This window comes from Neofelis nebulosa, chromosome 4 (genome assembly GCF_028018385.1).
Source record: "Neofelis nebulosa isolate mNeoNeb1 chromosome 4, mNeoNeb1.pri, whole genome shotgun sequence".
Lineage (NCBI taxonomy): Eukaryota > Metazoa > Chordata > Mammalia > Carnivora > Felidae > Neofelis > Neofelis nebulosa.
The window spans coordinates 120,332,428-120,359,388 of NC_080785.1; the positions used below are offsets into that span (position 1 = coordinate 120,332,428).

The window sequence follows — 26,961 nt, forward strand, 5'->3', positions numbered from 1 at the left end:
GAGTCTGGCTTCATGTGGGTCTAGAGGGAGGAATTGGGACGAATAGTAGATATATAATAAGGTAGACTTTAGTTTGGAAGACACCTTTTAAATGTGACCCATATATCAACTAAGATTTTCCTGCCAACTCAGGTTATTAGAAAAGTGTTCCTCTACCTATGAAAATCTAATGTTCTCCCCAAAATCATATGATTTCTTTTGTATGGTCCCAAATAGTTCACTTAACACGATTTTGCGTTGATAAAGACTTCACTGAAGATTTGGAAAGATGAAGAAACTTAAACCACAGCATTTAAAAACACTTAAAGTTCAGTATTAGATATTCCTATTTTTAACTATTCCTAAGTCACTTCCACAACTCAGGATCCAGTATTCTACCCAGTCGCTTAACATTCTTTGCATTCTTTTCTTCCCCATTCCCCCTTTCTCTCTCCTCTCTTTCTTTCCATGTAAAGTTATCTATCATTGTCTTTTCTTGCTGTGGCTCCCACAAGTTCCTACTCACGGGGTCACATCTTCCTCAGGTAAGGTATTTAGTAAATGTGTTAATCCATTTGGGCTTCCATAACAAGGACAACATAGACAGGTAGCCTATAAACAATAAATATTTATCACAGTTCAAGACACTGGTTGATTGAGTGCCTGGTGAGCTCCCGCTTTGTGGTTCGTAGACAGCCATTTTCTTGGATTGCCACACAGTGACAGGGTAAGGGAATTCTCTGGGGTCTCTTTTATAAGGACATTAATCTCATTCATGAAGGATCCAACCTCATGACCTAACCCCATCCATGTTCCCACCTCCTAATACCTCACATTGGGGATGAGGTTTCAGCATATGAATTTTGAGGGGATACAAATAATCAGTCTCTAGCCTGGAGATTTGCCTCAACAGTATTATCTCCCGATCAGAGTCTCTGGTGCTAGTTGTTTGGGTAATCGGTTATCTTACCCCACTCCCTTTGCAAGTCGAATCACCTTGAGAATGAAATGAGCTGCTCAGGAAGTACTAATTCCCTCCCGCCCAGGGGGTAAGGATTGTACTCCCTCTGGTTGACTGCCCACCTGGACTCTGGTGGTGGTACTCCAAGCTTCCACTGTAAGGTGGAAACTGGGTTGTCTCTCAAATGACCATTGGATCTGATAGGCCATCATTCTCTAATTAGCACTAAGTTGTGAATGGCCAGTAATTGTTTGGTGTGGATCCTAAAGCCTCTCTTATGTAGATTTCAATTATTTATTTAACAAGTGTGTGTTGAGCCTTCCCACAGGCCTTTTATGGTTCTAGGAATACAATATAGGGTGAAAGAAGACACCTCATGGAAATAAGAGTGTTGCTGCTGTAGACTGAATGTTTGTGTTCCCCTCAAATTAAATGCTACATCCTCACCCTGAATGCGTCAGCATTTGACGGTGGGGCCTTTGGGAGGTGATTAGGTGATGAGGATGGGGCCCTCCTGAATGGCATTATTGCTTTTTTAAAAGAGACCCCAGGGATCTCCCTTGTCCCTTGTACTACTTGAGAGCATAGCAAAAAGATAGCTGTCTATGAACCAAGAAGTTGGTCTTTGCCAAGTTGCACTGCCAGTGCCTTCATCTTGGACTTCCCAATAGTCAGAACTGTGAGAGATAAATTTATGTTGTTAATAAGCTACACAGTCAATAGTATTTTTTTATTAAAGTATCCTGAGAGGACTAAGACACTGTATTGCTAAGAAGGTGTTCCTGTGTGTCTTTCAGAAAGACCCATGGTAGATACTTGGTGGAAAAGAAACCTAGTAGGTACCTCAACTTAGTCCATGGAAGGATCCAGGCTTACGTGGCTTTAGATGTTTGTTAAGGATGTATGTTTCCAGACTCCCATCTTCTTCCCTGTTGGAACATGGGACTGAGACCACACTGGCTAATACTCAGTGTCTGATGTCCTGCTTGTTCTCTGATCTAATGGCTAGTGGCCATGCATTTAAGCTGTATAATTATGAGGAATATTCATACCCACTGAGCCTGTAGATTGATACACTTGGCAGAATTATCTCTGGGAGTATCCTGGTGCAGGAGTTGTGATACACTAATAGAGTAGAAAATGACTAGATTCCTTTGGGAGAAACCCCTTGACTTCCCTTTGGAAGCATGGCATAGGCAGCTTCTTTATAATGCAATTCCCAGAGGCAGGTATTTGAAGAATTTTGGATTAAAGATGTGTGGTGAGGTAAAATGACAAAAGAAATGTCTCAGGTAAGGAAAGCACATCCAGGCAGCTGACTAGAGGGTGTCCTGAAATGTTTAAAATGGCAGTGTTTTTTGGTGGAAAGAGAGGCTAGTACCTGGGGAGGGGAAGGGACTTCTTAAAGATGTATCAATTGGGCTTTAGTACTGAAATCCCTGTAAGTATTTGGACAGAAAAAGACTTGGTCTGGGGGCTTAGGTGCACACAAACTCATCAGCCAGGGTTGAAGTTATGGTTCTAGACTGTAGCCAGGAATGGCTCTCTCACTGTGAGCTAATGACCTATAGATGTGGGGTCCTTCACTTCCATGGCCTCTCCAGATGCTCTGGGAGGAGCCCTAGCAATTTATATTGAAATTGTATATTCCTTTTTATGAAGGGCCCTCCTCATAATGAAAGTAAGCATCAGCCCAGCAAAGCATGGATGGGTCCCTGTCCCAGGGCAATCTTGTTCCTACCTCTGGAACCACTACTGGTGTTAGGAGTTTAATAAGATTGTTCTTCCACAACCACAAAGGTCACAAAGCAGGAAAGCCAGTGTCGTCTACCACTGTGAACAATGACTCTTGGCACCTAGGAAAAATAATAGACACTGAAAAGCTGCTCATAGAAAACTTTGTAATTCTGTAAACTTACTTTCTAGGCAAACAGAACAGAAAGATGGTTTCATTTTCCTTTCATTTTCTTTTCCTTTTGCCTCTATGACATATCCCCCTCTACGGCAAGAAGCAATACTAGAGATACTAGTATGGGTATACCAGCTTTCTTTCAGGTGGTTTTATAAGACACATCAAGTGTATTCATCTCCTGGAGCAGCTGTAACAAATTACCACACACTGGATGGCTTAAAACAACGAAGTTCATCGTCTGACAGTTCTTGAGCACAGAAGTCTAAAACCACCAGGCTGAAATCATGGTGTCCGTAGGGCAGCACTTCCTTCAGAGGCTCTAGGGGAGCATCCCTTCCTGGCCTCTTCCAGCTCCTGGTGGTTGCCAGCATTCCTTGGCTTCTGGCTACATCACCCCTGCCTCTCCCTGATCATACGGATTTCTCCTACTTTGTATCAAATGTCCGCTAGCCCTCCTTTTACAAGGATGCTTGTGATAGCATTTAGTGCCCACCCAGATAATCCATGATAATCTTGTCATCTCAGAATCTTTAATGTACTCATATCTGCACAGATTCTTTATTTCCGAATAATGTAACATTTACAGATTTTAGAAACTACACTTTTACTTGCAACCTTTCTGTGCAGGGTGTTTAAAGAATGTCTCTTGTAAGCACTTGAGTTTAAAAAAAATCTGACAGTCTCTCTTTTCTAATTTGCACTGGCTTGTTTACATTTAACAAAATTGCTGACTTAATTTAGGTTTAAAACAACCATCTTACTCGTTGTTTTCTATTTGTCCTACTCTTTTTTTTCTCCCTCTTTTTTCTTGCCTTCTTCTGGAGGATAAGGTATTTTTTATTATCCATTGCATTTTCTTGTCTCAACCTCACTCACATATGTGCTTTTGAATGGGGAAAACAAATTTGCATCCAGAATCTTAGTTGCAAAGGCATCTGGGAAATGTATCTTTCAGCTTTTGCGCTTCTCTGTTTAGAAGAAGCATGCAAGGTGGTTGAGGAGGAAGTTCACAGTATCCAACACACATAGTGAGTTAACAGATTTGTGATAACTTCCCCACTTTTCCTTACCCTCATTAAACAATACAAGGCACTCTATACTTAATTTGGGGTCTTAGGCTTTCCAGAATAAAACATGGAGCTTAGAGGGAATGGTGGATGGATATAAGCTTGGTCATTGAACTTGGTCATAAATAAATACAAGCATCATGATAGGTTTGTATTTTTATAATACTTTAGTTTGCTGAGTATGCTAAACTGAGGAAATGATTTCATGGCTTCTGTTTTGATTTTGAAGGACTGTCAGGAAGACTGATAAGGTGATGAATAAAAAGGAATAGAGAATACAAATCAGTGAAAGGAATTTGAAAATCTTTTCAATCAGTGCGTGATATCGGCGAAGACTGATCGAAGGTATAGTGAAAATACTATTTTTTTTTTATTGCGTCTCTGATTAGTTCTGCCTTCGTTGTGGATGGAAACTTATCTTCACAATTTGGAATTAGCCTTACTTTTAGTTTTGGTATAAGGCAGAGGAGAATGGAAGAAAGCAGGGAGGGGCAGAATTAGATACATGTTTGGTTCTGTTCCAAGTCAGTCTGGCACAGAAATTGCAGCCCGAAATGGAGTGTCTCATTGTGATTCTTCATGTGCTAGCAACAGAGGCTGAATAGATAATTTGCCTTAAAATACAATCCAGAATGGGAGTGAATGTGGGGACAGTTGCTGCTACCCAGAGAGCAAACAGGCTTCTGCAACAGCCTAATGATCTATGTAAAATGGATCAAAGTGGCCCTTGCCAGCCTTGATGTTTACTGTGGTGAGTTTTAGTTAAGCAACCCTCAGGATGGTGCACATTTAAATGGGCTTCTAGAGACAGCTTTTCAGAGTCCAGCCTGCCTGGTCCCTGTGCTTTGTGGAGTATTCAACCAGGTGATTTTCCCCAGAATAGGCACGCGAGCATCTCTTTACCCTCACTTTGAACATTTGGGACAGGTGTTCCAGAGTTAAATGTTATTGGGAGGTCTCCCAGATTTGTCTTATTGGTAATAGGCATTTTGTGTCCTAAACATTTGTATTTACAAAGAAGTTGCTAGAAGTAGAAATAATTTATTATGACCTCTGGTACATTAGTTTGAAAGATCCTTTTTTCTCAGCGAGGATACCTTCCCTGTAAACTCCTATTCTCTCCTTTGTTGAAGAGACTGCTTTTCATTGGGGAACAAATGATAAACTCTGACCAAAAAACTGTAATAATTCTTAGAAAAGGGTTTCTATTCCTGAATAAAAAGACAAAGCCTCAGGAAGAGGTTTGTAGCTTTATTTTTACTGCTTTAAGTGTGAACGTAGTGATTGGAAGTTCAGCAGCCATTTTGTGATTATGAGGGTGGAAGCCATACATCAAGGATGAGGGGCAGTGCAGGAGAAGACAAAGAACTCAAGATTCTTAGATATCATCCTTGATCAGCTACAGCACATCTTAACTGTCTACCTACAGACTTTGTTTCTTAAGAAAAATAAATTCCTATATGTGTTCATTTTTTTAGGTGTATTTATTAATTTTGAGAGACAGAAAATGTGTGTGAGAGCAGGAGAGGGGCAGTGAGAGAGGAGCGGGAGAGAATCCCAAGCAGTCTCCTCACTGACATCACAGAGCCAGACGTGGGGCTCAAACCCACAAAACTTGAAATCATGACCTGAGCCAAAATTGAGAGTTGGATGCTTAATTGTCTGAGCCACCCAGGTACCCCTATATATTTTCTGTTTGTTGAATTTAAATTTCTTCCCCAGATTCTTCTCCTGCCTTGTGGATATCCTTCAATGACACAGCCTCACAGCCGCTTGTCCCTAACACATCCTACCTCCACACTGACAGGCACTTGAGCCCACTGACAAACTAATACCCAGATCAAAATTTTAATTAAATTAAAAAAAATGTAAACATATCTGTGTGTCAGGCCTGTAGTATTTTACCTTATGTAATCCCTTAAAAACACTGAGGAATATTACAATGCATTTAAAATTAAGGAGTTTCTGGTGGCTCAGTCAGTTAAAGCCTTGGATTCTTGATTTCTGCTCAGGTCATCATGTCACAGTTTGTGGCATCAGACCCCACTCTCGGGATTCTCTCTCTCTCTCTATGTCTCTGTATGTCTCTCAAAAATAAACTTTTAAAAGAATTAAATTAGGGGTGCCTTGGTGGCTCAGTCAGTTGAACATTGGACTTCAGCTCAGGTCGTACTCTCAAAGTTGGCAAGTTCAAGCCCTATGTCAGGCTCACGGCTGTCAGAGCTGAGCCCACTTCAGACCCTCTGTTCCCCTCTCTCTGCCCCTGCCCTGCTTGTCCACTCTCTCCCAAAAGTAAATAAAACATGAAAAAACTTTTTTAAAGGAGTTTCTTTTTTCTTTAATTGTTTAAAAATGTTTATTTTTGAGAGAGAGAGATACAGAGTGTGTGTTGTGTGTGTGTGTGGGGGGGGGGGGTAGGCAGAGAAAGAAGGAGACACAGAATCCAAAGCAGGTTCCAGCCTCTGAGCTGTCAGCACAAAGCCTGACATGAGGCTTGAACTCACAAACCCACAGGATCATGACCTGAACTGAAGTTGGACATTTAACTGACTGAGCCACCCAGGCACCCCAAGGAGTTTCCATATAATCCCAAATATGACTGAAAAATTGGAAATTGGGTTTTGTTAAATTCAGTATAAAATTTTGATGCACACACGTGTCGAAGAATTACACAGTGAGGTCCCACACATGGCATAAATTCAACAGTTTTCATTTTTTGTATGTGCTTCCTCACATAACTCTAGTACCCCTGGGATCTGAAATAATTTACATGCAACTTGTAATAATTCAGTAAAATTCTCTGTTACTAAGTGTTAAGGAATTGAGGAAGTACTATGTGCAGTTCTGCTAGTTTCCCTCCAGACATACAGACTTGGATGTGTCAGATGTGAGGATGCTGAGCTTGGGAAAGAACATTGCTTCCCCATATTCTGACCGCACCTTTGGTTCAGGGGCCTACATGGGCACTCTTAAAGTTTGGTCTGTCCTGAATGGGATCGCCAGTGGGAATTGGCTGGAAATAAAGATTCTTGGGTTCCATTGCAGTGCTTCTAAATGAAAGATTCTGAAGCAGACCCTCCAACATGCCTTTAAACCATCCTTATATGGGTTTTCTCCTACGCATTAAAGTTAGAGAACCAGCATTTTTGAGAAATCAACTGCACCTAGGTGGTGGTGATTCAGGGCTTGTATTCATTATACTTTCCTTCTTCTAGCTCATCTTCTTTGAGATACACCACATGCAACTTTATTTTTTTCCAAGAACACCATCACAAGGGACACTTTGTGATCACAATATGAAAAAAAAAGTACAATCTTACTGGGGCTAGTGGATCTGTGGTGGATCAAGTTCACCTCAACTGTCAGGCCTTTTTGGATGTAAATTACCTACATTAGTGCAATTGATCTGGTTGTCTACATAACATGTAAAGTACCAGATGAGCAAATTAATATTTAAACTGCCCCCCCCCCCTACACATGGCTGAGGAGCTAAGGATAGATGTGCCACTCCTCTCCTGACAGGACAATTTAGGGGAATTCTTGCTTACCTATCCTTTATTTTTCACTTTTGAGTCTCTCCCCAAAGAGAATGAAATGAATTGTGTGTAATTCTAGGATTCAGTAATATTTATATTCCTTTTCTTCCAGTGTCAGAAGCTTGGTCTGGAAGCTTTTGTTCAAAATAAGTGTTTGTACACCCCAGTGGGTCATACAAGTCATTTTTAATGTGTAATAAGAGTCTTCAGATGGAGGGAATACAGATGAGAGTGGGAACACGGGAAGTATTAAGGAATCTTTGAAAAAGATTCGTGCACAGCTCTGCCAAGTTCCCTTTGGAAAGATCAACATGATTTGTCCAGGTAGAAAATCCTCAAGCTTTATTTTGACCTATATTCTAAATCTCTTCCATTCAAGAGAGAATGAGCAGAAAGCCAATGATACCAGAATGAAATGATTCATTGGGTCAGGGGAGTGGGACCATAAATCTCAATTTGCCTGGGCTCAGGGGGTTTTCCAGGAGGCTGGACTTCCTGAGCTAAAACCAGCAAAATCACAGACAATACTGGGATAATTGGTAAATTTTGTCACTGTCAGTTTAGAGAATTGCATAAAAATGGGTGGGTCCTAGGTCTTTTATTTCTCTATAATTGGTGCTTGTTGTGGACATGAGGTGTCCCTCCTCAGCAGCCAAGAGAGCTGATGTTACCTTTTTGTCAATCGCCAGATAGAAGCGCTGGATTCATGTTTCTAAGTGGGACCTACCAGAACATTAGGCTGATGAAACCAAGGTCTGAGCCATAGAAAGGAGCAAAATGTTGTCTCTTTGATGGAGAAAAGCTGTGGCTTTTCTTGATCATGAGAATGGAAATAAGACTAGTGCTATTGACTTAATTCTATTACTCCTTAGTTTTGTCTTCCTGAAATGGGAGTAGAGCCACTCTGCTAGCAGAATTTCAGATCTGATTAAATGATTAATGATTATATGATGGAGCTTTGCTAATTTGGAGTCACTTAGAAGAATGTGGCTCATCACATAAGCAGCACAATGATCAGGTAATTTCTAGATGTATAGTGGGAAGATTGGGATCTTAGTTGAGATTATTGTGTGAATATTTGTGTGTAGCCACAAGGGCACTTGAGGTAGTTGTCATCCCTGATACACAAAGCATCATCATTATTTGTTCATGCCCACCCTTCTTTATGTTTAAATAATAAAATGTAATGAACACTTGGTAACCTGTACCTAGCCTAAGATAAGAACTCACCATTACTGGTAATTCACTTCTCCCTATGGCCTTTTTCCTTATCTCATTCCCCCATTTTCCCCTAGAGGTTTTCTTCTAGAACTTTTTCACTCAATATTATGTTGTTAAGATTTATCTATGTGATTTCATGGATTTTGCTGCTGTGTAGTATTCCATTGTATGACTGTACCATGCTTTATGTGTCCATTTTTCTGTCAGTGGATACTATGGTATTTCCAGGTCTTTGTAATTGTGAACAGAGCTAGTATAAATACCTCTACATGTGTCCTGGGCCACCTGTAAAAATAATGTTTTTGAGTCACTACAGAGCAGTAGAGCAGCCAGGTCATAAGGAACACAGATACTCAAGTTTATGAAATGGAGATTTTTTTGTCCAAGTGGTTGTACCAATTCACACTCAAATCAGGAGACTGTGAGATCTCTTACAACTTTCTGACACTTCCAGTTGAATGGGGTAAAGTGTAAAATGCTCTTTCATTATGATCTCCATTTTCTTTTCTAATGAAATTGAGCATCTCTTCACGTGTTTATCAGTCACAGGATTTCCTCTTCCGTGAAATATCTGTTCTTGTCAATATTGAGGAGTTTGTCTTTATCTTAATTATAAGATATATGTGACATTTTATTACATGTATATTTCATATATATTCCTTATATATATATATATATACACATACATATATGTGTGTGTATATATATATATATATATATATATATATTCCATGTGCACATGTACATTTATTCCTAATACATATTTCTAATATTAATCCTTTGTTGGTGTATTTATTATAAATATCTTCTTACAGATTATAATTTTAGCTCCACTTTCTTTAACTTTTGAGGAACAGCAGTCTTAATTCTGATATAATCAAAATTAGTAATTATTTTTTCTATGGTTAACCCTTTGTTCTTCAGAAATCATTCCTTCAAAGTCAGAAAGATACTTCCCTATATTTACTCTTACTTCTCTTATATTTTCTCTTTTTTCTTATGACACTTACATCCTTAATCCATCTGGATTGACTATATTATGTATAATGTGAGCAAGTGTTCCAATTTTTTTTTGCATAGACAGAATTCTTTTTTCATCTCTGTCGCAAAGATCCATGTGTGTCACTCCATTTCCAGGCTCTCATTCTGCTCTGTTGGGAGTCTGGTTTCTCAGTTTGGGAGCATTTGCTGGAAAAAGGTGGGAGGAAAGTGCTATGATAGGTGGGGTGGTTCATCATTTCTAATTCCTAGTATCCATGCAAGTCCTAATCCCTGGCATCTGTGTTTCTTTCAAAGCCACACTGTGGGGGGATTTTAAAATAAATCAGTATCTAGGTTTCCCTCCAAATTTCTGTTTTAATTAGTCTGGGTTGGAGCCAGTGGGTCAGTATTTCTCAAAAGCCCCTAAGGAGATTCTAATGTAAATTCAGGGTCCAGAAGAGCTGTTATAGTTGATGCCCAAAGATGATTTCAAGTAGGGAGCCAACATCGTGCTGTACTGCTTTGCCAACTTAGCAGAAATCCATAGGATGATTTTCAAATTATCTTTTCCCCCTGACGATAAATATAGTGCTTGTTCATTGCAAAGAAAACAAAAAAGTTAAGGAAAAAATTAAGAGTAAAAAATAATTATTATTTGTAATTACATGGCTCATTTTGTATTTTTCCTTTAAGCTTTATCTTGGCATGTATATGTGAATTTATGTAGTTGGAATCATCTTGAAAATAATTGTAAGAGCATTTTTCTACAACAACATTCTTCTGAATCAATTTTAATACTGTTTAATTGTCTATCTTACTATAATTACTGTGTATTGTTCATACACATACTTATCCTGTAAAAATCTTCTTTCATTCTGGTTAGGGATTTATTTTGCCTATGGTGATTATAATTGTTATTTTGGGGTGAAGGAAAACATGTTTTGGGCATGATAATTTAGTGGTTAATAGTATTGGGTCCAGAATCTATGACATCTGGGTTGAAATCCCAGTTTTTCCGTTTACCAATTGTGTGACTTTAGGGAAATCATTCTGCTACTCTTTATTTTACTACACATAAACATGAGGATAATATCAACCCCTCCCACACAGAGCTGCTTTTAAGATTGGATGAGGTGACTATGAATTGCTTACCACAGTGCTGAGCACAAACCAAGTGCCTAATGAACTTATTTCTAAGCTGGCTCTTCACAATTTCTGGGTAGTAGCTAAGGGCAGTCCTGCCCCCTCGGCTCAAAGACCAGTGTGATTTGCCTGACACAATTTCCCTGGTAGTAAATGTTCACTGGGAGGATGACAGTCACCAAGATAGACTTTGTCATTGTCTAGTTAAGTAGCCAGATGCAGAGCTGGCTGGAGAGTCATTTGTTCAAAGGAGAAGGTTAAAAAAAAAAGTGCCAGTTACTCTAACAATGGATGCTGCTAACTGGCTGCCTGACTCAAAGTTAGAATAATTTCTCCCTAGGATTTCCCTTCATTGTAGTGAATAGGTCCCTGCAATTGTGAGGCAAATGCAAGTTCTCAACTATGGAACCAGGTGTGTACACAGCTGGGGATCTGCCTGCTTGGAGCCCACAGGACAATAAAACAAACAGCAAGCAAAATAAAGAGTCAGCATGTCCAATTTTTTTTTAAGTAGAAGTGGGGGATAGCAGTGGAGGAAAAGGAAAAAGAGCAGTGGGAGAAGTACAGATTTGGGGTGGAGTGTTTGACTCTGAATCTGGTTGTACATCCTGAAGAGGCCACCTCTGGATGAAATTGCAGTATCTTCGAAATGCTTGACACCTTACCTAGAATGCAAGCTTCTCGAGGGCATGTGATTTGGCTTCTTACTGCTGTGTCCCCAAGAATTGAGACAGTGCCTAGTATATAGCAGGTGCTCAAATTACCGGTTGATTGAATTCTCTACTATTGCCTATTAAAACAGTAAAGGGCCAGTGAAGAGAAAATAATGCTTTTCTGAACCAAATTCAGACCAGCAAGGAAGACCTGGTAAAGAAGACACTTAAAAGAAAGCACCAATGTCATCTCAGCCTCTAAGCCAGTCTGCTCATAGCCAAGTAGGCAGATGAGGCTTTGGAGAGATGAATTTCAAAACGTCAAAATGTTGTAATGAACTCAAATCAGAAATAGAAAGATGGCAAACCTAACAGCAGAATACATTTAGAAACAGAATTCTGAATCTCTGGTCATGAACCCAGAAAAGGAGAGATAAGTGATTTAAAGAGACAAATGTAGGTATATAGCAAACCTTCCAGTGAGTTGGGTTTCAATCAATTTATGCAAAAGCTGGAAGATGAGCAGATGCAGACCACTGCAGAACAGTGATGGAAACCTACAAGGGTAATGTTTGAAGCCTAAAGTCCAGAATGAATGGAGGTGTGCAAAATGAGTTAGAGCTGAAAAAGAGTCTTTTGCTTGTTTTAACCTTTTGTTGTGTGCAAAGCCAGAATACAGAAAAAGTCATTTGGTTGTTTAGACTTGCCCAGTGGTTCTCAAATTATGGCCCCTGGACCAGCAGCATCAGCATCACCTGGGAAAGTGTTAGAATTGCAAACTATGACTTCCCACCCTGGACCTACAGAGATAAAACTCTGGTTGGGGGTAAGGGGGGCAGGGGCCCAGCATTGTGTGCTTTAGAATTGCCTCCAGGGAATTCTTATGCTAAGTCCCAAGACCCATTAAGAACATTAATCTCCCACCCTACACATGGGAAGCATGTGGAGAAAAAAGAAAATGCCCAAGCTTTACCCCAGACTAAATAAAATGGACTCTTTATGGGGGGGGGGGTGGTTCTTGCTGTGGGTATATTTTAAATGCCCTTAGTGAACTGAATATACAGTCAGGGTTGAGAACCAAACTCCAATTCAGGTACCAGCAGTACCATCATATCCCCAAGGAGCTTATTAGAAATGCAGAACCCTAGGCCCTTCCTGCTGAATCAGAATCTGCATTTTTTAAAAAAATTTTTTTTTCAACGCTTTTTTATTTATTTTTGGGACAGAGAGAGACAGAGCATGAACGGGGGAGGGGCAGAGAGAGAGGGAGACACAGAATCGGAAACAGGCTCCAGGCTCCGAGCCATCAGCCCAGAGCCTGACGCGGGACTCGAACTCACGGACCGCGAGATCGTGACCTGGCTGAAGTCGGACGCTCAACCGACTGCGCCACCCAGGCGCCCCAGAATCTGCATTTTTAATAAGATCCCCAGTTGATTTAAAGACACATTAACGTTTGGAAGCATTTGTCTAATACAAATGTTAACAAAAGTTAAAGGAATTAGAAATCAGAATTTGTACCTTGCCTCAACTTGATTGATTTACTAATTTCATTGTAAACAGGAAAAGTGTGAGACAAGAAAAGCCAGGATAAACACACTGGCATGTGGGACAGGAAGCATAGTGAAGGTTTGGGGTCAAAGAAAGACAGATGCCAGGAAGGCCATGTGAATGGAACAGGTATTCTGTAAGTCTTAGGTGTTTGAATTGCCCACACCTCCTTTGACAATGCTTGAGTTATTCATTAGCCAAACAAAATAAATCTATTAGATCAACATCAGAGTTGGCAACCACTGTGTGATCCCCCGCTGTGGTGATGAGTTTGAGGGTGTAAGCAGACTGTGTTGTGCTATAGGTTCCAAGCCATGCTCCATGCTCTCCTCGGCCCTCGAGGAGTCCTGGGGATTCAGAGTGTGCCTGGAGTCTGGAGGTGGTACAACACGGCCAGAACTTCACATGCGGATGGCCTTAGGAATAACTTAGGAGCTGGATTTGAGTCCATGGAAGGATTGCAGGGAAGATAATGAAGTCGATGTCTTATTTTCCATACTTAGGAAAAAAAAAAAAAAGACAGCCCTAGAAGTCATTCATGGTTCATGAAGTGATAGGATTGTTGGTCTGTCTTAGGTTTTGTGACAGAGTCAGAGAAACAACGTGGATATAGGTGTGTGGATTTTCACAAGGCATCACAAATGCCCTTAGCTTTGGTTCATTTCTTGTTATTTTTTGTTGGGCAAGAGAAAACAACACAGGACAATTGTTCCTGCAGTTTTGAGGGATTTCTAATTAGAGCAATGACTGTATCTATATCCATCTACCTAATGCTGATTCATGCACCAAGGTCAGTCTCACCATGGGTCTCTGGTAGAAGCCACCAATGCCCTGCTCTAGTCTCTAGCATTCTCCAGAATATTATCACTACCTTGGCTGAGAGTTACTAAGCAGATTACCACTACCATGGCAGTTGGAAGGCTAGAATACAGATAAGAGTATCAGGATCTAAACAGACATTCATTTGAGGGCATGATAAAGTAAATTTGACAAAAGGATAATTTACAGAAGAAAAAATGTCAGGATTCTCTCTGCCCTTCCCCCACTCTCACTCTTGCGGTCTCTCTCAAAATAAGCAAACTTTAAAAAGAAAAAGAAAAATGTCAAATAAGAGATAATACAACAGCACCAACTGGAGGAGGGATTGAGGAATTTTATCTATTGGAATCTCCTACTTGAGTTTGTTTGTGTGAAGTGGTGGCCAAAGGCACTGCTGGATATCTTAGGTATGAATCATGCTGACACATGTGACAGCTGAATCATTCTTCATGCTGAAGTCTCCCCTTAGACCCCAGCCACCCCCCTCCCAGCTGTTGCAGGTTTTTGGTTAACACATTTTGATCGTGAAGTTAACATTTGGAACAGGTTCGTAAAGAGTGGTCTGATGGATGCAAAGGCTTGAATCCATGTCGTGTTGATATGACAAGAATGAAGATGGGAAGAATGCACAGGTGTGTGGGATGCCTGAGACAACCCAGCCAAAATGTGCTTTGACCTAGGAGTTGTGATTCTAAATCCAGTACCTTCCTGTTACTTCATCTCCCTTGTGCTGCCACTCCTCCCCTCCTCTTTCAGATGACAGAGGTGTTTTGCCTTTTGTTTTGTTTTTGTAGAATTATTATGTAAAAGGTTATTTATTTTGAGAGAGAGACAAGCTGGGGAGGGACAGAGAGAGAGGGAGAGAATCCCAAGCAGGTTCTGCACTGACTGTCAACGTAGAGCCCGATGTGGGACTCAAACCCATGAACCATCCACAAGATGAAACGAGCTGAAATCAAGACTCTGATGCTCAACCAACTGAGCAACCCAGGTGCCCGGATAAAACAGCTTCTGATAGAGAATATCCAGTTATCTGTATCAACTTCTCACTTCACTTTCTAAGAAGACTGGTTCACATTCTAACAAAAGGAAGCACTATGCCAGAGTAGTAGTTCTGTCCTTTACTGTTGAGGATGAGCCCTAATGTTCATGTCTCGCCCATTTGTTCATCTGGATCCCCTGAGTCTTACCTGTCCTTAAACTTTTCTTTAATTTTTATTTATCTTTGAGAGAGAGAGAAAGAGCATGAGCAGGAGAGGGGCAGAGAGAGAGGGAGACAGAATTGGAAGCAGGCTCCAGGCTGTCAACACAGAGCCTGAGATGGGGCTTGAATTCACAGACCACAAGATCATGACCTAGGCTGAAGATGGATGTCCAACCAACTGAGCCACCCAGGCGCCCCTTACCTGTCCTTAAAGACCCAGCTCCAGCCCCTCCTCTGCCACCAAGGCTGCTGCAGCCACCAGCATGTTTCCTCCATCCTCTTTCCCACTGTTCTCCCACTGTTTCCCCTCTTTTCCCACTCTTAACCTTCAGCCATTCATGCTTCCTTTCCATGACTGCTTTACAAATACTCAGGGAGTGCCTACTCCTTGCCAAACCTTGTCTGGAGTGCTGGGATACTACAGAGAACAAACCAGACAATCTATCTTTTCTCCTAGTTCTCACTGAAGAAAGGGACCTGATGAGAAAGCATAAGACAAGCTGACAGGCCACAAATACCTCCTCCCTAACTCCAGGTGGGATATGTGTGATAATCCTGCCCAAGAAGAGAGGAAAGAAGAAAAACAAATAGTTAACTGATAGAGTTTATAGTCTTGCAGGGCTCTTCTCCATCACCCTTTCATAGTGATGTTGGAAACAAAGGCAGAAGGAAATGGCAGAAATAAATTTCTTTATAACCTGCAGCCCACTGGCAAATACTGTTTCTCCAGAAACTCCCTACTGTCTTGATGCTAATGCTTTGCTGGAGGGAAAACAACATGACAACAGCTAGGCCTCCAGTATCCTGGGAGTCTTCTTTAGCATATGAACATCTCACTGGGAACTTCCCCTGGACTCTACCTCCCCCAATTCCATAGTATTTAAGCTGTCCCTGGGCAGCTCTACCTGCCCACCAGTCCTCTCCCTGTGCTTCAATAAAATCACCTTTTGGCACCAAAGACATCTTCAAGAATTCTTTCTTGGCCGTTGGCTCCAGACCCCACTATTACCCCTAAAACCTCAGCAGGACTAGCAAAGACAAAGAAGCAAATCTAAAAAGTCACGTCATGAGTATTGCAGAAATGAATAAAGCAGGTCAGTGGATTCACTGTGATGGGGGTGGGGGGGAGCATTGTTCCTTTAGATCAGCTCTGAAAAGACATCTGATATCGTGATGTTTAAGAAACTGGAAATATACATGAGAAAGTGGAGTCATGTGGCTGTGCAGGGTGGGGATGGTGCTGGGCAAGAGAATAGCTGATATTTGGGAAAGAGCACCGGGTCCTGGAGGGGAGTGCATTCATTCTGCTGCCCTGCTATTGGAACACTTTCTATTACATCTGTCCTAGGGCTACAGACACATTTCAACTTAGCTACTGGGTTGGGGATGGAGTTTCTGGAACATGATTAGAACTGCCTTCTGAGGATTAGTATGCATTGTAATGCGTATGACATCCATGAGGTATATAATGCATATAAAGTAAACAATATATATTTAGTGTATATATATGTGTGTGTGTATATATATATATATATATTACATATATATATATGTAATGTATATAACAATTCCTTATAGTACTATAGAAGCTTTAATTTTTATCCTTGTCATTATCTCCATCACTGTTATTTCAATTCTATGCTGAGGATCCTGGGCCAGAGTAAAGGTCCTTGGCAGGAGCTCTTGGCAATCCTAAGTAAAGTGCTTTTGTTATTTCCCCTGCACTCTTGCTTATATGTTGGAATCTTTTGGAAAGGCTCTTGCAATTTCTTGGTGAAAGAAATTATTTCTTCTATGTGGCCCAAAGTCAGCCTGACTTTCCCATGTGCTGTTTTACAGATTGTGTTTGCATGTCTGGAATGAGAAAGCACTGTGCACTTAATTTTATTTTTAAGACAAAATGAAACAGCCATGGTGGTGCGGATGCTAGCTAACACATGTGGCAAGTTAACCGAGTGCCAAGCAGTGTTCTAAGCCCTTTGCATGGATTTTTTCCTTTTCTCTTAATCCTCCTAAGTCTATGAAATATGTAGTAGTATTAACTTGTTTTCTGCTGGAGGAAATGGGGCATTCAGAATGTTTCCATAACTTTCCCCAGGATAGCTAGCTGGAGGGGAGCCAGCTCTCACCCTGGATTGTTTGGCTCTACAACTTGAAAGTGTGGATGATCCAAAACTCCTACCTGCTGTGATTAGCTTTTTATCTCATTGGTCTATTGCTTGAAGGGTGTTTAAGGGCTAGGAAAAAAGTGGGTGGTATTTTAATTTTTCTTAGCGTGATCCTGAAATAAGGTTTCTAGTCTTTGTGCACACATTGCATGGGCTAAGCAGCAAGAGGTTAGTGGAGTTCAGTGACTGTAGAAAATTAGTCACAAGTAGATCCACAATGGGCCATTTAAATCCATTTAAATGTATTTTGGGGCCCTACCCTGAGTGCTAAGGACAAATGTCACCCTCTCTAAACCGACATTCTTTTGTGATCCTGACACCCAAGTTATTGTGAGGGTATTTCCCACATTTGACTTTGGGGAACCCCAAGTCTTAATCTTGCTGTCAACATGGCTACCATATTTGTTGGTAAGTACAGACAAATGCATTGTTGTAAAAATCTTTACTTAGGTTCTTTGGTTAAGTTTCACAGAGACTTTCATCTTTTCACTCATTTGCCCCCAAATTGTTTATTGAGGCTAGTATTTCTTTATTTTCTCCTCCCTCTGACACTTTGACTATTTTTGGTGAGTAACTTACTGAGTCAATGTCTGAGGGTTCTCAGGTCTCAATTTCACTTATAAGGAGACAAAATGCATGGGCTTTGTGCTAGCTCCTTTTTTTTTTTTAGGAGAGAATTTAGTGTCTCTGGATTTATCTATGCATTTCAGGTAGGACTTATGAGTGAAGGCTTATTTCTTTCACAACTTGGGTTGTTCACAGTGTTCCCTAGACTTAAGATTTTATGAAATAAGCTATATAACTAAAAGGGGATAAACAACTAAAAATATTTATTTCAGGAAATAAAAAAGTTAACCAAAGAATTTTATTGGTACATTCTTGGACAATATCACAGAATTGAAAGAGAATGGAAAGGGGGAGTTTTTCAGCAAGGGTGTTTTTCCACTAAATTGGCACATAAGCAGCAAGATTAACGAAAGTACTTATTACAAACAGTAAAAAACATACATGCTTTTTTTTAAAGTCCTTATCACACTGGTCAGTCATAGGGGGGCATGAACAAAACCTCAAGACATGAAAAATCCATATTCTTTTCTTCAAATAGCTTAATCATTATTAAAATTATTGCAAAATATCCATTTACCTTAATTAAAATAACAAAAGAGAACACAAATACAAATATTGAACGTAAATTATTAACATGTACTGTAAAATACATTACTGGCATGCATTCCAAAGATGAAGACCTCTATTCAGTTCAGCCAATACCTTCCTTTCATGTGACCTCTCCTTATACCAAAGATAGGTGGGTGGGGCATACTTTCTCAGCACAGTTTTTGGTCTTTAAATACCTTTTTTGTGTTAAAAAAATAACATGATTTGCAGTGGTACTATAATCATAATTATACAGTCATTACATATGTGGTTTTAATTTCTTTCTTTTGTTTTTTTTCTTTTAGTCTGCCGAGATCTTTTTAACATTTGAATTGTTTAAAAATTTTTCCAAATATTCTGCCGTCTGAGAGAATAGGGCTCTATGGAAACAAAGCATTCGAAAACAAACAGTGAACCAAGGTACAACATCAGATGGCAAAGTGCAAAAGTCCTCACAAACTGTACAGAAAATTTCAAAACCTTGCAGTCTGGAAGTACATACGTAGAAAGACAAGTCAGCCCCAAAACGTTCACTGTGGCTCTCGATGGTTCATCCTAAAGAGCCTGGGTGGGACTTGAGTCTCAACACTCCCTGTGGTAGGGAAGGTCCAAAATTGCAGCCGAGTTGGCAGTGCTGATGCCAGTGACTTATTAAGCCAAGATAAAGTAAGAATATTTCATAAAGCAGCTGTGTAGGACACTTGGATCCTCTAACGTTGGTCTCCTGGCCGGGGATGCTCCTCCAGTGATGGGCAGCGGGCAGGACCAAAAGAGTCCTATGCCAGGTTGGGTGACGAAATAACTGAGGGTCTTCCTCTTCCATGGTTCCATGGAATGAAACAGGTTAGATAACCAGGTTATTATAACTGACATACTTCTTTTTTGCAGCAGGGCCTGAAAGAAAAATGTAAAAGGGTCAGTTGTAGCAATGACCTTGTTTGCAAAGGTAGAAACAGATTTAGATCCAGAAGGACCTGGGTGCAAAGTCAAGAAGGAACAATGCACCACTAAGGAACACACAAATCACTTTGGATTCCTATGACTCTTTCTAAGGTTTTGTCTACTAAAATCTGCAGTGTCCAGCAATTCTCAAACCATCTGTGTTCTTTATTCTGAGATGTCTCCAACCTCCCTCTTTATGGTTTATAATGGTTAGTAAATTAATAGTGGATGCCATGCTTTCTAATTAGCCAACCTTAAGCCTAAAGAGCCTACCCATGTTGCAGTATATTTTGTTGTGTAATCTTCTCCCAGACCTTCTCATAAAAAATGGTTTTTGCTTGGGAAAGGTCTGTCCTGGGTCACTGGAATGAATGTTGGTTGACTAAAGATTAGGTCAACCAGACTGTCTTGTTCAGTTAGGAGTCACACAATCAAATTACTGTTGACTCATTTTCATAGAGTTTTCATCAGTAAGTTGTAAATGTAATTTGTGGAACATTTCCATCAAAATCTGAGGCTCACTTTAATCTCAACATGGATGCATTACATTGTTTTCCTTAAATGTGGGATAAATTACTTATTTGGCACAGTAATTCTATGACCCAACTCTACTCATTCATTCATTCATTCATTGATTCATTCATTCATTTGTTCAGGAGATAAACATCAGTTGCCTACCATATGCCAGACCCTTTCCTGTTCTTGGGCTGGAAACAAAGACACCGAGATCCCAATGTATGACTCTGATTTATACTCTAGTTCTCAATACCGAGTAATATAATTGCTGTTGTGTGACATGTTCTTTATTTATTAAATGGTAGAAGTTTTACATCAGCTTCTGTTGGACACAAATTAACTGTCAGGGAGCATTTACTGATGGCTTATTTTACTTAACGTTTTTTATTCTAAATAGTATTATTCATTTAATACAAACAAGTAACAAGAGTCTTAAAAAATTCTTAAGTAGGGATTCATATAGGGATTTAGAAGAATGGAGAAGCCACAATAACACACTGAGAGAGAGTTTGGATCTGAACTTTGAGTAAGTAAAGCAGCCAGTATTTTACTGATATATACATGCATGTGTACACTATACAAAAAGACAGATTTTCTGGATTAAAAATTTAGACTCTGGTTCTGACAAATTCTGATTTGAAGACTCAGACTCCTTTATGAAATCACATTGCATTTATTAACAGAAATTATAGGAAAATGAATTCTATGAAATGGAGGGTCTTCTGGAAAATACGGTCATGAGACAGGTCAAGATGCCGCATCCTCGATAAATGCATGGTATCAGCAATGCCCCCAGTATTCTAAGAAGGTTCCCATTGTTGTTACAACCTTTACTGTCTTCTTTTATATGCTCAGTTTGAGTATAAAGAGAATAGCTTTCTAAAAATGTTTTCTTGGGGTGCCTGGGTGGCTCAGTCGGTTAAGCGTATGACTTTAGCACAAGTCATGATCTCGTGGTGTGTGAATTTGAGCCCTGCGTCAGGCTCTATGCTGATGGTTCGGAGCCTGGAGCCTGCTTAGGATTCTGTGTCTCCCTCTTTTCTCTGCTCCTCCCCTGCTTATGCTCTGTGTCTCTCTGTCTCAAAAATAAATAAACATTAAAAAATTTTTTAATATTTTCTTTACTCTGAAGCCTATTTACAGGGTCATAGCTAGAAAGAAAACTTGGAGCAGATAGGTGCAAGAAACAACCACAACCTACCTCATCATATGCCAATATGCTAACTATCCTCAGGACAAAGTGGGGGGAAATCAAAGGAAAAACTCAGAGGCTTAAAATGACCTAAATACGTGAGACTACCTCTATTGTGTGATTATTGTGTGACTGTTTTCCCTATAAGCATAACTGTCTAGTGAAAAAAGCAAAACACAATTGAAATTCCTCAAACAGGTTTTTTTAAAATACCAATTTCTCCAGAAGAGTCTTCAGCAAAAGAATAAGTTAGAATATGTTGCCCTTACATTGCACAGCTGAGTATTGGTTTGCATTAAACTATCATCACGATGCGGTAAAAATTTTGAAGTGATAATAACAATGGTGGAAATTTACTGATGCTTGTCATGGATTATCTTCTTGTGTTTGCAAGCCTTGAGATGAGTGCTTTCATGATTGCCACCTTACATAGGAGAGGTCTGAGGCTCAGAGGGACCAGCATTCCAAACGAAGGCTGATGTTTGAATCTATAGTTTGCTCTCTATACCATAGTTGGAAGACCATGCTTCATTTGGACTCACCTGCCCCAGGTTCTGATTTAGCTCTATCACTTACTTACTTGAGGTGTGACTTAGACCGGTCAATGACACTGAACTTCTCTGAGCCTTTGTAAAATAGTTAGGATAATTGTCACCCTGTGGTCTGTTAATGGCATCAATGTATGAAATACTCCATTTTCTCATCTGGTAACATAATGCATGACAGTATTTTTATTTATTTTTATTTTTTATATAAAAACTTTATTGTTTTAACGTTTATTTGTTTTTGAGAGAAAGAGAGTGAATGGGAGAGGGTCAGAGAGAGAGGGACACACAGCATTTGAAGCAGGCTCTAGGCTCTGAGCTGTCAGTACACAGTCCAACGTGGGGCTCGAACTCACAAGTGGTGAGATCATGACCTGAGCTGAAGTTGGACACCCAACCGACTGGGCCACCCAGGAGCCCCCCAAAATTTGTTTTTAATGTTTATTTTTTGTGTGTGAATGAGAGAGCAGGAGTGAGGGACACAGAGCATGAGTAGGAGAGGGGCGGAGAGAGAGGGAGGCACAGAATGTAAAGCAGGCTCCAGACTCTGAGCTGTCAGCACAGAGCCCGACATGGGGCTCGAACTCGTGGACCACAAGATCATGACATGAGCCAAAGTTCGCCGCTTAACCGACTGAGCCACCCAGGTGCCCCCATAAAGTTATTTTTAAATTGCAACATTTTATACAAATGATTAGCCTCAGTTCATGCTTTCTTTGCAGAATAGCTGGAGAACATTGCAACTAATGGTGTTGGAGTTGTGCAGGTCCTAGAATGGCAATTTACATGCATTTCAAAGCAGTGTCCAATGTATTATTATGTTTATTTTTAAAATGTTGTAGCCTTGTGAGTAAATAAGATAAGTGCCTGTGGTGTCTGATATTTCTATTTATTTGAATAGCAATGTAGTTTATGGCCTAGAAAAGATAATTGCTTACTTGTGCAGTGAAATACTTACTAAGGAAATAAACTTTTAAAATTTTAAAACAGAATTGTTTTTTTGTAAAGTTACAAGTTTTAAGGACCATTAGGAACATACGGCATGGTTCCTCTCAAATTTTTTAAAGTTACCTACATCAGTAGTTTTCAAAGCAAGCTCTCTTAAAGAGTTTATGTTTACTATGAGGCAGTGTTGTGGACACAGGCTTTTGCAATGAAGTGCTTTGTTCCTTAAAAAAACATTAGACATTCCAACTTACTCTTGGTGTATTATCAAAATCACACACAATTTGACATTAACTTGAGTGAACTGCTTTTTTCCTTGAGTTTCTCCCAAGCCTGTTGGTCTCACAAAATACTTAATTTCTCAGGTGTGTTCCATGGAACACTTAATACCCCAACTATAGGAAGTGAAGAAAAAAAAGGAAAAAATGGAAAGGAAAAAGAGTCTTGTGGATATTATACACAACAGTGAATTATGGGAAACATAAATAAATATAAAATTTTGAATGAATAAAATTAAATAGGTCTCTTTTCTCTCTTCCATATTTTTTAAATAATAAGGAATTGTATAGTTCATTAACAATATGCTATGTTTCTGTGAGCTGTTTTTAAAATTTAAATGTATATGTAGATATGTATACCTATCAGTGTCTATGAAGTGATTCACACAGCCACACAAATTGTACGCAATAATATATCACAGCCTTGAAAATAATACATTAATGTATTAACATCTCTGCTTCACGTGCCTCTCCATCCACCCATAGGAAATAAAAACACAATCAAAGCCTCCCCTCCTTCCCCTTCCCCTTTGCCAGGCTTCCCTCCTTGCCTCCCACCAATGCTATTATTCTGATGTTGGTGTGCCTCTGTCCCAGTGAGATTCATGCTGCTGCAGTCTGTGTAGCCGCCCATAAACTAGAGATAGTTTTGCTTTGTGTTTTTTAAATTGTTTAAAAAATACCATTCCATGCATATCCATTTGCAACTTGTTTTTCATATAACATTGTTGTTTTAATATTAATTTATGTTGATTGGGTAATCAGAGTTACTATAGAGCTTCTTTTTTATTTTTTAATGTTAATTTTTGGGAGAGAGAAAAAGCATGAGCGGGGCAGGGGCAGAGAGAGGGAGACACAGAATCCAAGCAGGCTCCAGGTGCTGAGCTGTCAGCACAGAGCCTGATGCGGGGCTCAAACCCATGAACCCCAAGATCATGACATGAACTGAAATTGGACACTTAACCCACTGAGCCACCCAGGCACCCCATATAGTTTCTTTTATAAATATACCAAAGATTTCTGTAATTCATTTTTTATTTGGTGGACTCTACTTACTTTATAATTATTTTCAATAGCAAACAATGCTGGAATAAATGGTATCTGAAAACGAATACCATTTCTAAAGTTAAATTATAAAGCTAGTAACAAGGAGATATTATTTGCAATATAGTTAACTGACAAAGGATTGTTACACAAAATTTTTAACATAGACAAATTAGTAATAAAAGACAAGCTAATTTTTAGAAAATGAATTGAAGATATGTAAAGGTGATTTGTGGATAAAAAAACATAAAAAGGGCTCAACCTCATAAATTAGAAAAGTGGAAATTAATAGTAAGAAAGCGTTTCATCCCCAGTTATTACAAAATAAAAGGTGTATTTGCACTGATACCATTTGCTGGTGAGGTTGGGAAGAAATGGGGATTCTTAGACTACACTAGTAGGAATGGAAAGTGATAAAATTTCATGAGAGAACCATTTGGAAATACCTAGAAAAGATGATGGACTCAGCAACTTTATTTCTACATATATATCTGAGACACTTGTTCGTATGTGCACATAGACATGTGTGGGCCTTCCACACTGTTAATACAATTATGTGGTTTGTGATTCTCTAAGAAGGAATTCTCCTATAGGGGCTGGGTGTATAATACAAATGAGCAAAGTGGGTCATGTGTAACATGTTAAGGAATAGCATGGAATCTGATCCACTAGAAAACACATGCCCCATCTGAATAGCATAATCATTTATAGGATGTTACCTCACTTTAGTCAGATATTTCATTTTTTTAAGTTTATTTATTTTAAGAGAGTTCATAAGTGTGTGAGGGGGGGAGGAGCAGAGAGAGATAGGGAGAGAGAAAATCCTAAGCAGGCTCCACACTGTCAGCACGGAACCCAATATGGGGCTCAGTCCCAGGAACCATGAGATCATGACCTGAGCCAAAATCAAGTCAGATGCTTAACCCACTGAGCCACACAGGTGCCCCCAGATATTTCATTTCTAAAAGAGGAGCTGTACTTATGTGTTCTTAGGTAAAAATTCATTTTTTATTCTTTTGAAATTTCTTTTCAAAATTCATTTTTCATTTATTGAGAGCATATTTTGTATTAGGCTCTCTTCCAGGCATTAAAAATACCTGTTTTTTTAGTGCACAGTTCAAAATTATATTAAAACCTTTAGCAAGTCAACGGAAAGAGGTCAGGGGCCAGAGTAAGTCTCTGGGCAGCCACCTGTAACTCTATGATGTTATTTGCACTGTTTTCCAAATTTATTTGATTGTGTAGCGTTCTCCCCACTTTTTAGTGGATCCCTTGGTACTGTACAAGAATGTACTTTGGGAAGTATGTTTGGTTATTTCTAAATTTTGGCCCTGCCTACTACATTTGTCCTTTGTAAAGCTCACCAAACTGGAATACTGGTTTATTGCCTGATGGAACTTGGTTCAAACTGACTTTTCTATGGACCCATCCTAAGCCATATCTGTGTCTCTCCTTTCTTCCAGCCATTGCTTACCTGCCAATCATAATTCACGGTTGTTGTTTAGTTAAAAATACTTTAAGTGGGAGAGATTCTTCATATTAGAGTTTATGTTTACTAAAACAAAAGGAAATACTCCTAGTAATTGGTTCTGTGGTCACTGGCCTGCTTCCTGCCTGTTTGTTTCATCAAGTAAATGGCCTTAGCCCACCACTTACTGGCAGATGAGTTGATGTTACCTTCAATTGTTAATTTTCACTCAGAATTTCAAAACTAGTAAACTTCCTATATTGTATTAAAAAATAATTTTCTAATGATTTTTCCTAAATCTTTTTTTAAATTGAGTATCATCCAAGAGTAGTAAATTACACCCCCTAAAAACATGCAAAACCCAAGAATGGGGAATATGATTATCAAAAAATGAGGTATTCTCAGTTGTGTAATTTGAACTCTGATCTAAGAAAAGCTGAGACTTTTCTCTATCTTTTCTTCCCCACCTCTAGCTGTGTTGCAACAACTTGCCAGCAGAATTGTTGAAGTATTTGTCTTTATGTTAGGTAGCTGGACATCTTGACACAAAGAGCTTAGCAGGGGTGAAAATACAATCAGCTAAATACATCAGGATTCCAAATCACCAGTAATTCTAATCTAGTCACCAAAGATCCAGAATCTAAATGTCTGTCCATATATCCAACCGCCCATCTAACAAAATATTATTTAGCACCGATTAAATACCAGTAACTTTACTACATGCTAATTATGCAAAAACAGGCTTGGAAGTTTGCAAGCGGTTTGGTTCCCTTCTCATTCATTGTATATTTGAATTATTTGACAACATTTAGAGAGGGCTGCCATGTACCATCAGCAAGGGCTTGGCATTTCCTTTATTTTTTTTTAATTTTTAAAAAAATTTTCCCCTATGTAGCATGATCAGGATGAGGCAGGAGATCTTAGGTCAGACTCACATTGAGAGGAGTCCCCAAAGGAAATTGGTATCTTTACCAGAGTTGAATGAGGGAGACCATTCAATGGATGATGGGGCATCGAAGCTGCTGGGACCAGTCTACCATGTTTGCAGACAATAAATAGTAATCCAGTTCAAGGGAAATAGAGAAGCAGCATCTTAGAAATCCTTGAGAAAAAACGTGCTAAGTGCTTTCCCCATTTTTCACCAGGGACAAAGAAAGGAGTCAGGTGTAGTCCATTTTGTTAATAGATTTTATAGTTGGGGAAATGATTACAATGCTTGTGGTAAGTGCTTAAAGATATTTGACAAGGGCTAATTAACTCTGCCTTGGATGGAGGTATATTGTACAAAGCCTGAGAAGGCTTCTCAGTGAAATGGGCATTTGATCTGGATGATGAATGTGAAAACATATGAAGGACGCAGGTGATATAAAAGTACATACTGTATTCTCATTAAAGTGCATGGGGAAGGGAATCAGAAAGTTCTGGAACTGAAAGGATGAAGGGGTAGGAGGGTCCAGATAATTACTTCAGTAAATATGCATTATGCCATATTAAATTCAAGCTACAGGAAATAGTGATGAACAAGACACAATCCTTATGGTTATCTAGCTTCCTAAAGGAGTCTCTTGTCAAAGGTCTTGAATGCCAAGTAAGGCGATAGTGTTTAGGAGGCCATGGGGAACTGTCAGTGCTTTTAAAGCATAATATTCAACTTGAGTTTCCTCCCTACAATGCTAATTAT

General features: G+C 39.5%; 1 protein-coding gene and 1 long non-coding RNA gene across 4 annotated transcripts in view; one reads left to right on the top strand and one right to left on the bottom strand.

Moving 5' to 3' along the window:
• The window catches only part of LOC131509861 (uncharacterized), a 518,637-nt gene that overhangs the window by 389,333 nt on the left and 102,343 nt on the right, over window positions 1–26,961 (top strand). The window contains exon 5 of the long non-coding RNA XR_009260730.1: window positions 4,149–4,264. This is a non-coding gene — a long non-coding RNA (uncharacterized LOC131509861). The remainder of the gene's footprint in view (window positions 1–4,148; window positions 4,265–26,961) is intronic.
• Window positions 18,039–26,961, bottom strand: part of GRM7 (glutamate metabotropic receptor 7) — an 898,633-nt gene continuing 889,710 nt past the window's right edge. For all 3 annotated transcript variants that reach the window (XM_058726145.1, XM_058726142.1, XM_058726143.1), the window contains one exon: window positions 18,039–19,244. Coding sequence is in view for 1 of the 3 variants with exons in the window: in XM_058726143.1 (XP_058582126.1) it covers window positions 19,195–19,244 (50 nt within the window). In the remaining 2 variants the exon portion in view is untranslated. The remainder of the gene's footprint in view (window positions 19,245–26,961) is intronic.